We start from the raw sequence: 18,270 nt of genomic DNA on the forward strand, positions 1-18,270 counted from the left end.
TTGTTTAATTTTGATTTCAATTTGTTCACTTCGTTTTTTTTTTTTTGCTTTGGCACACAGTTAAAATAAATAAATAAATAAATATACCAGACAGACGTTTGTTTCCCAATGGAAACAATCGTAATATTGTATGTTTGTTATTTATTTATTTCCATATTCAGTTAAATTAAATTCTAAATCTATTTTTCCCAAATAAACTTCATCGCTAAACTTTTTATAAATTATTTATAATATGGACATTAGTTTACCTGTACAATAAGACACACTCAAAAAAGATGTGAACCCTATATGGCACTAAAACCACTTTAGTTATATTTTAATTAATGGAATTTTTATGTTTTGAGAAAATTTCCTTGACTTTAATAATGTTTTTCCGTACATTAGTTAAATTATCTTAAAAAGGGGAAAAATTATACACAAATGAAGCAACAAATTCGCGTCTCCCCACAAAATAGTTCAGAATTTCTTAAAATTTGTCAATTTTACCAATAATGCTCCCCATCTTAAACTTCGTATGGCAGTAAAGACATCTTTGCAATTTTCAACTCTTCGAAATGTTCTTTAAGAAGTGAAAAAAAAGTTATTGCATCTAATAAATTTTCTTGAATTTTTTGAAAAATATTTTCTTATTTTTTGTGAAATAGGCGTGACATCAGCGTTTATAATACAGTTCAGTAAATTTTTTCTTTTTTTACTGTTTTTTGAGTGCAGGACTCTCATCACATACAATTTTCCGGTTAATCGTTCTGCACTCACAAAAAGTGATCCCTCTATTTCACTAAAGGCAATTTAACTTTATTTCAGTTCACGGAATTATTTTGTTTGGAGAAAGTTTCCTTTATTCTAATAATTTGTTGCGTATGTTAGTTAAATGAACTAAAACACGGGAAAAAATTATACACAAATGAAGCAAAAAGATTTACTAAATTCGTACTTCTCACAAAATAGTTCATTATTTCTTTAAATTTTTATATTTTTCTACAAATGCGCCCATCTCGAACTTCGTATGGCACTAAAGACATTCTTGCAATTTTTAACTCCGATTTTTTCCTTTAAACTACAAAAATTTCTTTAAAAATTTAAAACAAAAATTAAGTTAAAAGTTAAATTTGCTTTAGTGAAATGATGGGTTCACTTTTTTTGAGTGTGTGTTTCCCTAAAATTTGCTTTAGTTCAAGACATACGGTTTTAACGAAGGGACGAAATTCTCCAAATTTTGTGTCCTACATTTAATTGGAAATTTTTGAAGCAAATATTATAGACTTTATGTTAACTAAAATTTCATTATTTTAAAGAACTTTGTTTTTAATATTTTGTAAATTGCGTATCCTAAAATTTAGGTTGCAATAACAACCCAGCAAAGCGTCGCCAAAAAAGTAGTGAAAATGTTCTGTTTGGATCCGGAAGTGGTGCAAAATTGCTGCAGAATCGATGATTTTAACATGAGCTTGTCATAGGACGGATGTCCACCATTTCAACAGCCGTTGCACTGAATTTACATCAATTCTTAAGGTGTGATGCGAATTCAGTGATTGTGATATTTTGACGAATAAATCATTTTTAAATTTTTTTATGATTTTTAATGCATTACAACGCTTGTGTGGAATGTTTGACATCAAATATTTTCAAAAATTCGCAATTTTTCTAGAAAGGATTTAGCATTTTTTTCGGCAAATTTTAGATAATTTGCACTATTTTATTAATTTTTAATCTGTTTTTAACTCATTTGAAACAATAAAATGTTATATTTCCTATTAAAAATATGAAAAAAGCGAGTTATAAAAAATTTACTGAAATTAACTTCCTGTGCAGCTAAAATAAAGAACATCTTTGGGAGGCAATTTTTGGAAGTGCTTGTAAAGTTGTGCCTTAAAAAGACCTTCCAAATTTTTTGGCTGGGAGAAGCTTTGAACCCCTCAGAAATCTCACCAGCATTACTGAAGTGGGATTACTGAAGCGACCTAACCATTGCACCACGTCTTTATATAAAACAAGTATATAAAGCAGTAAATTCGGCCGTGCCTAATTTTAAATACCCACCACCATGAATCAAGTATAATAGTTTACTATGAAAACTCTTCGTCGTAGTGGGTTACTTGATAATATATAGAATTGTAGGGGTTTGATGACAAATCTTCTCCCAAATGAGCCAGCTCCCGAAGACAAACTTTAAAGATTCTACCTATGAAGAGCAGATAAGATTCTGGATTTATGAGAACAAATTTTGTTTGAGTTTTAGAGAAAATATAAACATATCGTGTATATGTTGAAATTACGCCTTGATTTAAAATCTTAAATCTGTAGATTTTTCCGCATTTATTTAAATACGATGAGTAAAATCTGGAACTTTTACTTTCAGTTTGAAGCAATTTTCATGATCAGTGCGTCTGCTATACCCTGAAAGAAGTGTTTTCTTTTTTTGAGAAACGTAATTTTAGACAAGCAAAGTTTTTTTTGACACAAATTTTAGAGACAATCGTTGAATAAACGAAAACACTTTATAAGAAAAAGAAATTTCGTTTGTCTAAAATTGTATTATAGATTATTAATTTCCAGCAAATCGGATAAAAACTACGGATTCTAGAAGCTCACGAAATAAAGCCGGGAGATCGGTTATATGGGGGCTATACCAAAACATGGACCGATAGGCACCATTTGCTACTCACATATTTGTGATCTTAAAATACCTCCAGATTTTCAATTTCAAACAAATCGGCCAGAAAATATAGTCTCTAGGCGCCCAAGAAGTAAAAATCGAGAGATCAGTCGATATGGGGGTTATACCAAAAAATAGACCGATATACCTCAATTTCGGCACTCTTATGTGTGGTCTAAAAATCACTCTAGATTTCGAATTTCAGGCAAATCATGTAATAAATACAGTTTGTTGTAGCTCAAGAATTTCAGGCAATGCGGATGGTAAATATAGTTTCTAGAAGTCCAAGAAGCAAAATGGGAGATCGGTCTATATGGGAGCTATACCAAAAAATGGACCGATGGGCACCATTTTCGGCACACATTTTTATGGTCCCAAATGAACTCTATATTTTCAATTTCAGGAAAATTGGATAGAAAATATAGTTTCTAGAAGCCCAAGAAGCAAAATCGGGAAATCAGTCTCTATGGGGGCTATATGGACCGATGAGCACCATTTTCGGCACACCTTTTTATGGTCCCCAAATACCTCTATATTTTCAATTTCAGGCAAATCGGATGGTAAATATAGTTGCTAGAAGCCCTAAAAGCACAATCGGGATATCGGTCTATATGGGGGCTATACAAAAACGTGGACCGATGAGAACCATTTTCGGCACACCTTTTTATGGTCCTCAAATACCTCTATATTTTCAATTTCAGGCAAATTGGATAAAAACTACGGTTTTTATAGGCCCAAGACTCCAAATCGGGAGGTTGGTTTATATGGGGGCTATATCAAAACATGAACCGATGCGGATCATTTTCGACACACCTCTTTATGGTCCCAAAATACCTTTAGATTTTCAATTTCATACAAATCGGATAGAAAATACTGTTTCTAGACGCGTAAGAAGCAAAATCGGGAGATCGGTCTATATGGGGGCTATACCAAAACATGGACCGATATGGACCATTTTCGACACACCTCTTTATAGTCCCACAATACCTCTAGATTTCCAATTTCAGGCAAATCGGATGGTAAATATAGGTTCTAGACGCCCAAGAAGCAAAATCGGGAGATCGGTCTATATGGGGGCTATATCAAAATATGGACCGATACGAACGATTTTCGACACACCTACTTATGGTCCTAAAATACCTCTAGATTTTCAATTGCAGACAAATCGGATAGAAAATACTGTTTCTAGACGCCTAAGAAGCAAAATCGGTAGACCGGTCTATATGGGGGCTATTCTAAAACATGGACCGATACGGACCATTTTCGACTAACCTCCTTATGGTCCTAAAATACCTCTAGATTTCCAATTTCAGGCAAATCTGTTAAAAACTACGGTTTTTATAGGCCCAAGACCCCAAATCGGGAGGTCGGTTTATATGGGGACTATATCAAAACTTAGACCGATATATCCCATCTTCGAACTTGACCTGCCTGCAAACAAAAAACTAATCTGTGCCAAATTTCGGGACGATAGCGCCATTATTGAAGGCTGTAGCGTGATTACAACAGACAGACAGACAGACAGACGGACAGACGGACATGCTTATATCGTCTTAGAATTTCTCCCTGATCAAGAATATATATACTTTATATAGTCGGAAATCGATATTTCGATGTGTTACAAACGGAATGACAAACTTATTATACCCCCGTCACCATTTTATGGTGGTGGGTATAAAAACAAGTATATACGGCCGTAAGTTCGGCCAGGCCGAAGCTTATGTACCCTCCATCATGGATTGCTTAGAAACTTCTAAACACTGCCATCCACAATCGAATGACCTAAGTTGCGGTAACGCTTGCCGATGGCAAGGTATCTTAAAACCTCCTAACACCATCTTCTAAATTGTATGTAAGTCCATACGTGGTATATATTAAATCAAAAAAGATCGATCCAATACGTATATAATTCAGTTTGAAAAAGTAGACATAAAATTTTGACAAAATTTTCTACAGAAATAAAATTTTAGCAAAATTTTCTATAGAAATAAAATTTTCTAAAAATTTTCTATAGAAATAAAAATTTTGACAAAATTTTCTATAGAAAGAAAATTTTGACAAAAATTTCTACAGAAATAAAATTTTCTATAGAAATAAAATCTTGGTAGATTATTTTTGGCTCGAGTGGCAACCATGATTATGAACCGAATAAAATTTGAACAAAATTTTCTATAGAAATAAAATTTTGACAAAATTTTCTATAGAAATAAAATTCTGACAATCATGAAAATTTTATTATGAACCGAATAAAATTTTAACAAAATTTTCTCTAGAAATAAAATTTTGACAAAATTTTCTATAGAAATAAAATGTTGGTAGATTATTTTTGGCTCTAGTAGCAACCATGATTATGAACCGATATGGACCAATTTTTGTGTGATTGGGCCAATTTTGGTATGGTTGCTAGAGACCATATACTAACACCACGTTCCTAATTTGAACCGGATCGGATGAATTTTGCTCTTCCAAGAGGCTCCGGAGGTCAAATCTGGAGAACGTTTTATATGGGGGCTATATATAATTATGGACCGATATGGACCAATTCTGCCACGGTTGTTAAAGATCATATACTAACACCATGTTCCAAATTACAACCGGATTGGATGAAATTTGCTTCTCTTGGAGACTTCGCAAGCCAAATCTGGGGATCGGTTTATATGGGGGCTATATATAATTATGAACCGATGTCGACCAATTTTTGCATGGTTGTTAGAGACCATATACCAATATAATGTACCAAATTTCAGGCGGATCGGATGAAATTTGCTCCTCTTTGAGGCTCCGCAAGCCAAATCTGGGGATCGGTTTATATGCGGGCTATATATAATTATGGACCGATGTGGACCAATTTTTACATGATTGTTAGAGACCATATACCAACACCATGTATCAAATTTCCGAATAAATAAATTAACACAAAACACAGTAAATCCGTATTCTCCGTCCATTCCAAGAAACAATCAACACACGACTGACGCGCAAAATGAAAATCGTGTGTACCTGCTCAATGTTTTTATAAAATTATTTTCGCTGCAAAAAAATTAAAAAATTAAATAGTCACGAAAAAATGTAAATGGTCTTTATGGCCATGTAATGGTTCTAGACATGTCTAACCTACAAATATACTTTTTCCCCTGTAAAAAAGTAAAAAAATTGAATGGTCAGGTACATGATTTTCCCGACCATTTAATGGTCTCAAATTCTATCATTTAAATGATAGAACATGTTTGCGGTATTTGGGAACCATTCAAATGCTTATTGCCACCATACATTTTGCTCCGCTCGAAAACTATTTTTAACATACAAAGACAAAATACATGGTTTTCGCGGTAATTACATGCTCTAGATAAGCATTAAATGGATGCGGCAGCCATGTCCAAACATGGTTTTTCTGTGCGTGTGAGCTTTGAAATATATGAAAAACTTTATTCTGGCAGCAAGGGTTAGATAAAAACGCCATTTTTCCATATTTCAATAGGAACATGTCGAAAATCAAAAAAGCTACAAATCACGAAAAAAGCCAGAAAAAAGCTAAAAGCTAAATGTATTTTTTTGTTCGATAAACGACTTCAAAAAAGCCAGTTTTAGAGGGAAAATAGCTAAATTGGCAAAGCTTATAAAATGTTGGAGATAAATTACTCTCTAATTACTATAGAAAGACAAAAAGATTGTCCAACATTTTCTATCTCTATGACAATATCTTGCATTTCACCTAGGGATACAGAGACAACAAACCGGAAATATGTACAGGTATATGTGCGAATAACAAATTTACCTATTAAAATGAAATATATATTGTTGTAAATTAATCTATAAGAAATTCTCCCAACGTGGCCATAAAATTTAATCCCTAAAAATGTGTATAATAAACTAAAAAACAAACGACAGAGAATGTTTGTGCCCTCATTACATGTGAGTGTGTGTTGGTGTGTGTAAATGTCTCTCATACTTTAGCTCTAAGAAGCCACTAGAATACAGTTAGTGAAATACCAATGATTTACCTATAAGCTACTATTTCCGTTTCCACTGCCGTACCTTCTATCCTTATCTCTTACCTTGTCGATGTGTTTGTGATTGTCTGTGTGTGTGTCCTTCATCTTGAATGACAAATTGCTATGGCAAAACAAAAAAAACTCAAAATGACATCTACACTCTAAACAATGACATACACATACAGCATTTGAAATGTTTACATCAAGTCTGGCTACGAACAAAAAGACCAACGAGAGAAAATCTCGCTCCAGACAACGTTTTGAGGAAAGGCCCCATACACCATTACATCACCAACAGCTGGAACAAATCAAAACGCAGTACTTGAGCCATCAACACGACATCACAATTGACCGTGATACGGTTCTGAAGATAAATCGCCTGGCAACACGGAGAAATTTACATAAACGTGAGCACAGCTGGCCACCGGAAACACCAACCGCTAACATAGCATCTACGGACGACGCTGGTGATATAGACAAAGGGCTTGATGATGGACCAATATCCTGTCACCCATCTAGGGGCAAAAAGCAATGGGAGCACCATGTAAGAAGTACATCCACGGACAATGCGTTACAATTTGACGATAGAGTGTGCAAACGGCATGGCATTGATGTGATACGAGAGAAGTTCAATAGTCCCACAAGGATAATTGAACCCACAGCCGTAGAGATGAGATTGCAACGACAACGCCAACAACAACAACATCACCAGAAGCAGCATCATCAAACACAATCACAGAGATGTTCTAATGTAGGAAGTTCCGTAAAGGAGAATACAAAGACAAGTAATCAAGAAAATAAAAATGGGGCAAAACATCCGCATGAAGGCACACAATCTCACAATGAGTCGGGCAAAGCCAATGTCACTAAAAATTCAAATCCTACAGAAGGAGAATTAATCAATAAAGGTAAGGAGGAACCAATGCGAAATGTAAAACCAAATACACCAGAAATTTCGGAAAATGATAACAAACTCAATAGCAAGGAGGCATCTACAAAACACATTCTTGAACAAAGAGAACAAGCCCATTTGGGAGAGATGGGAGGCAAAGAAGAGCAGGCTAGTGAAGATGACACCACCTATCAAGCCACTAATCTACCCAAAGCCAAAGGGTTTTCTCATCCTGAGACCAAAGCAGCAGATGAAGATATCGGCCTTGTGGAACCCAAAAGGCAATTCTATGAACAGCTTACCTCTTGCAAGAAATGGTTTAGCTATGAGAATCTCCATTCGGCCTCGCAAACTACGAAACCGATTAATTCACAGCGGCAGCAACAACCCTACAATGCCGCAAACCATCTTCACCATCATCACCCCAAACGTCAATCCTATTCCTTGGAAAGAGGTCGTGATACCAGCAAACATATGAAACGTCAGTTACCTCCGCAAAAACCCCGCAATGCAACAGCAGATTCAGTAGAACCTAAGTCACCAAAATTACAAAGGCGTTCCATAAAAATGGCCACTGAGATTAAGATATGCTATGATGCTGATGCCGAAGAGCATGAAACACAGGTGAAATCCTTACATCATCCCCTACCAGTAGTTAAGACGGAAGATGGCTTGGAAAACATACCATTACCGAAACCTCCAACATCAGAAACTCGCCTCATGACAAAGGGCCATCATAAGTCTCCACAAAAAGACGGTGAGACTCATCAAACTCACCTAATACCCATTTCTCTGGAATCACCTCCTAAAACCAACAATAGCGAACAACTTTTGTCCTCTAAATCCTCAAAAGAGTCACAAATGTACGATGATGCTTGCATATACTTACGGTCAATAGATTTACAAGACAATACCGTGGCTTATATACCGGCAGCAATAACCATTGTGCCTTCCCCCTCCGAAGAGACCATACAACAATGGATGGAAAGTGGCCAGCTAAAGGCCAATATACAAAATCAGCAGCAGCAGCAGCAAAATGAAAAAGAAATTTGCCAAGATATGGCTAGCAATGAGTCATGGGAGGCAGCCAACCATTCAAATTTAAATGAAGATTTAAGGCCAAGATTTAAACCAGAATCTATGAAATCTTCACCAGAAGCCATAAAACAACAAAAAGAGCAAGAACAGATATCAAAATCACCAAGCCATATGAAACAGCAGGCAAATGGCTATAAAGCCTCCGGTAGCACACAAGAGCCAGAAACATATGTAACACGCTTGCCAAGCACACCCAATGGCATACAACTTACACGTCAAACAAGTGTCAACACTAAACGTAAATCGCAGTTAAATAATAGCAGCAACGGCAGCAGCACCACCACCACCAATGATACTAGTGGGGCTAAAGCGTCAGATGATGCTTCAGTGATGCCAACCAAAGCACCATCATCGTCATCATCGTCATCTCCACTAACAACCCCCCAAGGGGTCATATATACAAATGCATCTACTACTGCCACCGCGGGCCCTGGAACAGTTGGTGAAGATAATACTGTCAACTCCACAATCCCCTCCGAGGACCATGCAGATGTGAGCAACAGTTCCACATCAGGGAACAATGCCAGCCAAACAAGCCAACCACTACCAACATCACCACCTACCGAAAGTGATAAAACCCAAAAAGGTATTTATTACACAGATGGTGAATACCTATATGGTCCCTATGATCCCACTAATGGTATGCCCCTAGCCCGTATAAGCATAGAAGAAATTCAATCTTCACAACGAGCCAACCAAAGCAAAAGCCAAATACAACAGGAGCGAAAACACCAAGAAAATCCCCAACACCATTCGGAAGATCAACAAAAATCATTGCCAGTCCCTGGGCCACCAGCATCGGCTTCTCATCGAATTGAGGCTGGAATTAAAAACGATATTGAAGCGGAAGCAATTGAAAGAAATCAGCATGAAAATGAGATTGCCAACCTAACGGCCAAATATGAGCACATACAAAAATCCATATCAGAACACCTAAGGCAAATTGATGCATATATTGAAAATGCTAAGACAGCATTAAAGTATTCCCTACTGGGGGGAACCGCCGCACATACAAGCGTTGATATTAGCGCCCCAACACCAGCTGAAGCATTCGCCAATAATACCATGAAAATGATGGAAACTCATAACTTGCATTCGTGGCAATCAAATGAGACACCATTACAGGAGATTCTAAGGAAAATTTCACACATCATGCAGGATGTGCAACAACAACATGAGCTGCAACCACAGCCACTATCCAATCAAGATCAAAGTGCAATGCAATCGAAAGCCACATCGCCAATTGAAACCAAGAACATCAACAACATGACTGGAGAAACCGCTATTATTAATAGCATTGGTATGCCACCATCAACATCGTCATCACAAAATGGTCAAGAGAATACCGCCATTGTGGATAAGGTCTTAATGGATCTAAATAAGTTGACGGAACATTTAAAGGAATACGATGAAGCGGATATTATAGCCAACCACAAGAGCCTGCAACCACTTATGGACAATCTTAGGCAAATTCAGCCTTTGGAAATAAAGTTTGAGACACGACCATCGGTTCAAAGCGTATCGTATATAACCGCTGAAGATGATGGGAAAGAAGAAAAGGATGTCAAAACGGTTGCCAAGGAGCCCAGAAAGGAAAAGCATAATGAGAAGCAATCTCAGGCCAAATGGTCACCAAGTCACCGCAATTCTCATGGTCAACCAGAGTCCCAGCCAAAACCAACGAGTATACCAGATGTTGTAGCCAACTATGAACTTCTAAATTCATCTAACGCTAAACCCATAACCCCCAGCCAAATAAGAAACGCCGATCGTCCCAAAATTGTGGGAAAAACCGTTGTTGCCGATTTCATAACTGCCCATCATCAGCAAGAACAACTTGTCGGCCAAGTAATTGACACACTTGATAAGTGCAACAGCAGCACCACCAGCACCATCGAGGACCATAGACACAAAGTCAACAACAGGGACAACAAATGTGGCGCTGACGAAGCGAACAACCCGAAATCTAATTTAAATCAAACTGCACCATCATCATCATCACCAACCACAGGGCAAAATAAGAAAAAAACAGCCTCTAACCAAAATCCAAACAAGATGGCAAAGAATGCCACCTTAGATCAACAATGCAATGGGCCCAATCAAGCCTTACAATCGGCGTCATTGCATTCACGTCGTAGTTCAGGAGGTGGTAGACGTAATGAATCTCATCTGAAATTGGTTATTAAAAATTCTCGAGGTATTATGGCTGATAAGCAATTTTCTAAATATGACAAACAAGTAATGAACTCCAAGGCTCAAACCGGCCACCGTTCTCAGCCAAAAGGCAGTCAGAATCTAGAGAGTAAAAAACCATTGGTGATTGACAAGCAGCTGAACCAGTGTCACCATCCAAAGAAAGATGAGGAGGAAGAGGAGTCATCTTCTGGTGGTGATATATTCAAGTCATCGTATGAGCTTCCTAGTCCTTATGTAATGGAACGTCAAATCTCTTGGGAGGAAGTAAGTGAAGGTGGTCAACCACCTATAAGGCAAAAGATGGCAAGTGGCAAAATTGCTGAGGCAACTGCACAAGCCATAGATTCCACGAACAAAATGACCGGTATTGGTGAACTGCAACTAATGAAAGGCAATGTGAAAAGTCCGAACGGAGATGTTATTGACAAAGTGACAACGGCTGACATGGAGAAGTGCAGAAGTGGCCACGTTGAAATGCAATCAACGGTGCCTTCAAAATCATCACGCACACAAAGTAAACCGCATAGTGCAAGAACTCAATCTATGACGCCGCCTCCTCCTCCGCCACCACCACTCCCTGCTAATGGAGAGAAACACACGAGAAGATATCCTGCTTCTCTAATTGAGCCACACATACCCAAACGTGCTTCCTCACCATTCGGTCTAAATGCTGTTGCGGCAAATATAACAGAATGTGTTAGACAAAGAGCATCCTCACCCCAAGATAACCGTTGTCTAACACCAAACCCAACATCAGAGTCACAGGCCATTCGGAAATGCCCCAAAGCATTAGTTGCACCTTCGGCAGCAACCAAAGGAGAACATTTAAATTCTGTTGACTTAAATGACTCTTCTCGCCAGCGTAGTGTGTCAATTTCCCCAACACCAGCGATTGGCAGCAATAAAACGACAAAAACATCTTCGAAGAGAACATCACCTGGCCTGAATGAAGAAACATGCGAACCTCTACGTAAATACCCGGCCCCGTTAGTAGAACCTCCCACACCCACAAGGTCCAATTCACCATTTGGTTTAAATTCAGTAGTGGTTCCATTACCTCCTCCTCCACCGCCTCTACCAATTCCTACATATTCTGCTAAGCAACGTAGTGTATCCATATCCCCAACACGTCGAATAGATAGAAATAAAAAGTCCATAACATACTCGACAAGAGCATCACCAACGTACTCTGATGAAATGGAAGAACCCCTACGAAAATATCCTGCTCCACTTGTCGAACCACTTCCGCCAACAAGATCCAACTCCCCCTTTGGCTTGAATGCTGTAGTTTGTCCTTTATCTCAACTACCTCTACCCCCACCACCAGAGTTTGAGGATTGTGCTACATCAGATAATTTTTCGCCCATACGCAAATATCCTTCAGCCTTAATTGAACCTCACGTGCCCTCCAGATCAGCTTCACCATTTGGTTTAAATGTACTACAGCATGACACCTGGTCCAGTAATAGAGCTCGTACACCCTCACCAGCACGTGGCCACAAGAAAATAAACAAAACAAGTTGCCACAACAAACCATCGAAAATGACATATGTGCCACAGGTTGAAGGTCACAATGTGGGCTTGTTAGTGCAAACCGCAATCACTCCTCCGGCCTCTGTACTTAACCATGCCATTGTTATTGATACGCCAGCCAAAACTCAAACTAATTCAGAAGCTGATACAAAAAATCCCCATTTCGATACAAATGCTCAAGTTAATTTTGATGATGCTGACGCTGACGTTGCAGACTGCGACGGTGATGACGAAGACGATGATGTTACATCATATGAATTGCAACATATTAATACCAATGATATAACCAAAGAGACAGGTATCCGTCAATACTACCATTCCACCATGCAAGCACGCACTCTGATCCACTTTCCAATACTCATCACGCTAAGACACCAAAATGGCAACGCTAACGACCATACCATCAATGCAATGGATGCCACATCATAACATGGCATACGTGACATGCATAACAAAGTAAACAGTCGAAGTAAACCCATGATACAGCACAGATGAGGACAGATATACATTGACACCCAAAGCCCTGAGAACCACAAAATCGAAATTTCAATGTTGTTTTTTTCCTACGGAAAGGATTTTCGCATTTCACAAAGTCGATACCTCGATCGATTGGTTTTAATTTCGACTATTAGAAGTTCTTCTAGAAATAGGCTTTATATTAACCTCACAGGCAGGCAATAAATAAGAAGTATTTTCAGTTGACAGTTCGGGCCAGGCCGAATCTCAACCAGGGATTGCTTGTGAAGTCTGTCCACAATCGAATTACTTGGGTTGTGGAAAAGTTGGCGATGATAAGATATCTTAAAACATCATAACATTGTTTTCTAAATAGTATTTTAGTCTGTATGGAGTTTATGTTAGACAAAAAATGGCCAATTTTATATGAGCCAATATTGTTAAAGGTCATATATCAACATCACATAACAAATTTCAACAGGATCGTATGAAAGTTGCTCCTTCAGGAGGCTCCGGAAATGAAATCTATGAATCGGTTTATATGGGGGCTATATATAACATAATTGTGGACCGATGTGCCACAATTCTACCAAAAAGGGTAGATATTTTACTGTTCGTTGTATTGATAGAATTCTTGATGGTTTGATAAATTTTCCAATTAAGAGGTACATCATAAACTTTGTATAGAAATAAAATGTTGACAAAATTTTATATAGAAATAAAATTTCTACAAAATTTTATATAAAAATAAAATTTTGACAAAGTTTTCTATAGAAATAACATTTGGACAAAATTTTCTATTGAAATAAAATTTGGACAAAATTTTCTATAGAAATAAAATTTAGACCAAATTTTCTATAGAAATAAAATTTCGACAAAATTTTATATACAAATAAAATTTGGACAAAATTTTCTATAGAAATAAAATGTTGACAAAATTTACTATAAAAATAAAATTTTGACATTTTATATGGAAATAAAATTTTGAAAAAATTTTCTATAGAATTAAATTTTGACAAAATTTTCTATAGAAACAAAAATTTTGATAAAATTTTCTATAGAAATAAAGTTTTGACAAAATTTTCTATAGAAAGAAAATGTTGACAAAATTTTCTATAGAAATAAAATTTTGACAAAATTTCCTTTAGAAATAAAATTTTGACAAAATTTTCTATAAAAATAAAATTTTGACAAAATTTTCTATAGAAATAAAATTTTGACAAAATTTCCTTTGGAAATAAAATTTTGACAAAATTTCCTTTAGAAATAAAATTTTGACAACATTTTCTATAGAAAGAAAATGTTGACAAAATTTCCTTTAGAAATAAAATTTTGACAAAATTTCCTTTAGAAATAAAATTTTGACAAAATTTTCTATAGAAATAAAATTTTGACAAAATTTCCTTTGGAAATAAAATTTTGACAAAATTTCCTTTAGAAATAAAATTTTGACAACATTTTCTATAGAAATAAAATTTTGACAAAATTTTCTATAGAAATAAAATTTGGACAAAATTTTCTATAGGAATAAAATTTGGATAAAATTTTCTATAGAAATAAAATGTTGAAATAAAATTTTGACAAAATTTCCTACAGAAATAAAATTTTGAAAAAATTTTCTATAGAAATAAAAATTTTGACAACATTTTCTATAGAAATAAAATTTTGACAAAATTTCCTTTGGAAATAAAATTTTGACAAAATTTCCTATAGAAATAAAATGTTGAAATAAAATTTTGACAAAATTTCCTACAGAAATAAAATTTTAAAAAAATTTTTCTATAGAAATAAAAATGTTGATAAAATTTTCTATAGAAATAAAATTTTGACAAAATTTCCTTTAGAAATAAAATTTTGACAAAATTTTCTATAGAAATAAAATTTTGACAAAATTTTCTATAGAAATAAAATTTTGACAAAATTTTCTATAGAAATAAAATGTTGAAATAAAATTTTGACAAAATTTCCTAAAGAAATAAAATTTTGACAAAATTTCCTATAGAAATAAAATTTTGACAAAAAAAAATTCTACAGAAATAAAATTCTGACAAAATTTTCTATAGAAATAAAATGTTGACAAAATTTTCTATAGAAATAAAATTTTGACAAAATTTCCTTTAGAAATAAAATTTTGACAAAATTTTCTATATAAATAAAATTTTGACAAAATTTCCTTTGGAAATAATATTTCGACAAAATTTCCTTTAGAAATAAAATTTTGACAACATTTTCTATAGAAATAAAATTTTGACAAAATTTTCTATAGAAATAAAATTTGGACAAAATTTTCTACAGAAATAAAATTTGGATAAAATTTTCTATAGAAATAAAATCTTGTCAAAATTTCCTTTAGAAATAAAATTTTGACAAAATTTCCTATAGAAATAAAATTTTAACAAAATTTTCTATAGAAATAAAATGTTGAAATAAAATTTTGACAAAATTTCCTACAGAAATAAAATTTTGACAAAATTTCCTTTAAAAATAAAATTGTGACAAAATTTTCTATAAGAATAAAATTTCGACAAAATTTTCTATAGAAATAAAATTTTGACAAAATATCCTTTAGAAATAAAATGTTGACAAAATTTCCTATAGAAATCAAATTTTGACAAAATTTGCTATAGAAATAAAAGTTTGGCAAAATATCCTATAGAAATAAAATTTTGACAAAATTTTTTATAGAAATAAAAGTTTGACAAAATATCCTATAGAAATAAAATCTTGAAAAATTTTCCATTAGTTTGACAAAATTTCCTATAGAAATAAAATTTTACAAAATTTTCTATAGAAATAAAATGTTGACTAAATTTCCTAAAGAAATAAAATTTTGACAAAATTTCCTAAAGAAATCAAATTTTGACAAAATTTCCTAAAGAAATAAAATTTTGACAAAATATCCTATAGAAATAAAATCTTCACAAATTTTCCTTTAGTTTGACGAAATTTCCTATAGAAATAAAATTTTGACAAAATTTTCTATAAAAATAAAATTTTGACAAAATTTTCAATAGAAATAAAATGTTGACAACATTTTCTATAGAAATAATATTTTGACAAATTTTTCTATAGAAATTAAATTTTGACAAAATTTTCTATAGAAATAAAATATTCACAAAATTTTCTATAGAAATAAAATGTTGACAAAACGATCTATAGAAATAAAATTTTCACAAAATTTCCTATAGAAATAAAATTTTGACAAAATTTTCTATAGAAATTAAATTTTGACAAAATTTTCTATAGAAATAAAATTTTGACAAAATTTTATATAGAAATAAAATTTCTACAAAATTTTATATAAAAATAAAATTTTGACAAAGTTTTCTATAGAAATAAAATTTAGACCAAATTTTCTATAGAAATAAAATTTCGACAAAATTTTATATACAAATAAAATTTGGACAAAATTTTCTATAGAAATAAAATGTTGACAAAATTTACTATAAAAATAAAATTTTGACATTTTATATGGAAATAAAATTTTGAAAAAATTTTCTATAGAATTAAATTTTGACAAAATTTTCTATAGAAACAAAAATTTTGATAAAATTTTCTATAGAAATAAAGTTTTGACAAAATTTTCTATAGAAAGAAAATGTTGACAAAATTTTCTATAGAAATAAAATTTTGACAAAATTTCCTTTAGAAATAAAATTTTGACAAAATTTTCTATAAAAATAAAATTTTGACAAAATTTTCTATAGAAATAAAATTTTGACAAAATTTCCTTTGGAAATAAAATTTTGACAAAATTTCCTTTAGAAATAAAATTTTGACAACATTTTCTATAGAAAGAAAATGTTGACAAAATTTCCTTTAGAAATAAAATTTTGACAAAATTTCCTTTAGAAATAAAATTTTGACAAAATTTTCTATAGAAATAAAATTTTGACAAAATTTCCTTTGGAAATAAAATTTTGACAAAATTTCCTTTAGAAATAAAATTTTGACAACATTTTCTATAGAAATAAAATTTTGACAAAATTTTCTATAGAAATAAAATTTGGACAAAATTTTCTATAGGAATAAAATTTGGATAAAATTTTCTATAGAAATAAAATGTTGAAATAAAATTTTGACAAAATTTCCTACAGAAATAAAATTTTGAAAAAATTTGCTATAGAAATAAAAATTTTGACAACATTTTCTATAGAAATAAAATTTTGACAAAATTTCCTTTGGAAATAAAATTTTGACAAAATTTCCTATAGAAATAAAATGTTGAAATAAAATTTTGACAAAATTTCCTACAGAAATAAAATTTTAAAAAAATTTTTCTATAGAAATAAAAATGTTGATAAAATTTTCTATAGAAATAAAATTTTGACAAAATTTCCTTTAGAAATAAAATTTTGACAAAATTTTCTATAGAAATAAAATTTTGACAAAATTTTCTATAGAAATAAAATTTTGACAAAATTTTCTATAGAAATAAAATGTTGAAATAAAATTTTGACAAAATTTCCTAAAGAAATAAAATTTTGACAAAATTTCCTATAGAAATAAAATTTTGACAAAAAAAAATTCTACAGAAATAAAATTCTGACAAAATTTTCTATAGAAATAAAATGTTGACAAAATTTTCTATAGAAATAAAATTTTGACAAAATTTCCTTTAGAAATAAAATTTTGACAAAATTTTCTATATAAATAAAATTTTGACAAAATTTCCTTTGGAAATAATATTTCGACAAAATTTCCTTTAGAAATAAAATTTTGACAACATTTTCTATAGAAATAAAATTTTGACAAAATTTTCTATAGAAATAAAATTTGGACAAAATTTTCTACAGAAATAAAATTTGGATAAAATTTTCTATAGAAATAAAATCTTGTCAAAATTTCCTTTAGAAATAAAATTTTGACAAAATTTCCTATAGAAATAAAATTTTAACAAAATTTTCTATAGAAATAAAATGTTGAAATAAAATTTTGACAAAATTTCCTACAGAAATAAAATTTTGACAAAATTTCCTTTAAAAATAAAATTGTGACAAAATTTTCTATAAGAATAAAATTTCGACAAAATTTTCTATAGAAATAAAATTTTGACAAAATATCCTTTAGAAATAAAATGTTGACAAAATTTCCTATAGAAATCAAATTTTGACAAAATTTGCTATAGAAATAAAAGTTTGGCAAAATATCCTATAGAAATAAAATTTTGACAAAATTTTTTATAGAAATAAAAGTTTGACAAAATATCCTATAGAAATAAAATCTTGAAAAATTTTCCTTTAGTTTGACAAAATTTCCTATAGAAATAAAATTTTACAAAATTTTCTATAGAAATAAAATGTTGACTAAATTTCCTAAAGAAATAAAATTTTGACAAAATTTCCTAAAGAAATCAAATTTTGACAAAATTTCCTAAAGAAATAAAATTTTGACAAAATATCCTATAGAAATAAAATCTTCACAAATTTTCCTTTAGTTTGACGAAA

At 32.3% G+C, this 18,270-nt stretch overlaps 1 protein-coding gene across 6 annotated transcripts in view; it reads left to right on the top strand.

The window, feature by feature from the left end:
* LOC142236755 (uncharacterized) overlaps window positions 1-18,270 on the top strand; it is an 825,257-nt gene that overhangs the window by 500,385 nt on the left and 306,602 nt on the right. For all 6 annotated transcript variants that reach the window (XM_075308030.1, XM_075308025.1, XM_075308026.1 and 3 more), the window contains one exon: window positions 6,834-12,665. In XM_075308030.1, the coding sequence (XP_075164145.1) occupies window positions 6,834-12,665 (5,832 nt within the window). The remainder of the gene's footprint in view (window positions 1-6,833; window positions 12,666-18,270) is intronic.

The sequence above is a fragment of the Haematobia irritans genome, chromosome 4 (genome assembly GCF_050003625.1).
Source record: "Haematobia irritans isolate KBUSLIRL chromosome 4, ASM5000362v1, whole genome shotgun sequence".
Classification (NCBI taxonomy): domain Eukaryota; kingdom Metazoa; phylum Arthropoda; class Insecta; order Diptera; family Muscidae; genus Haematobia; species Haematobia irritans.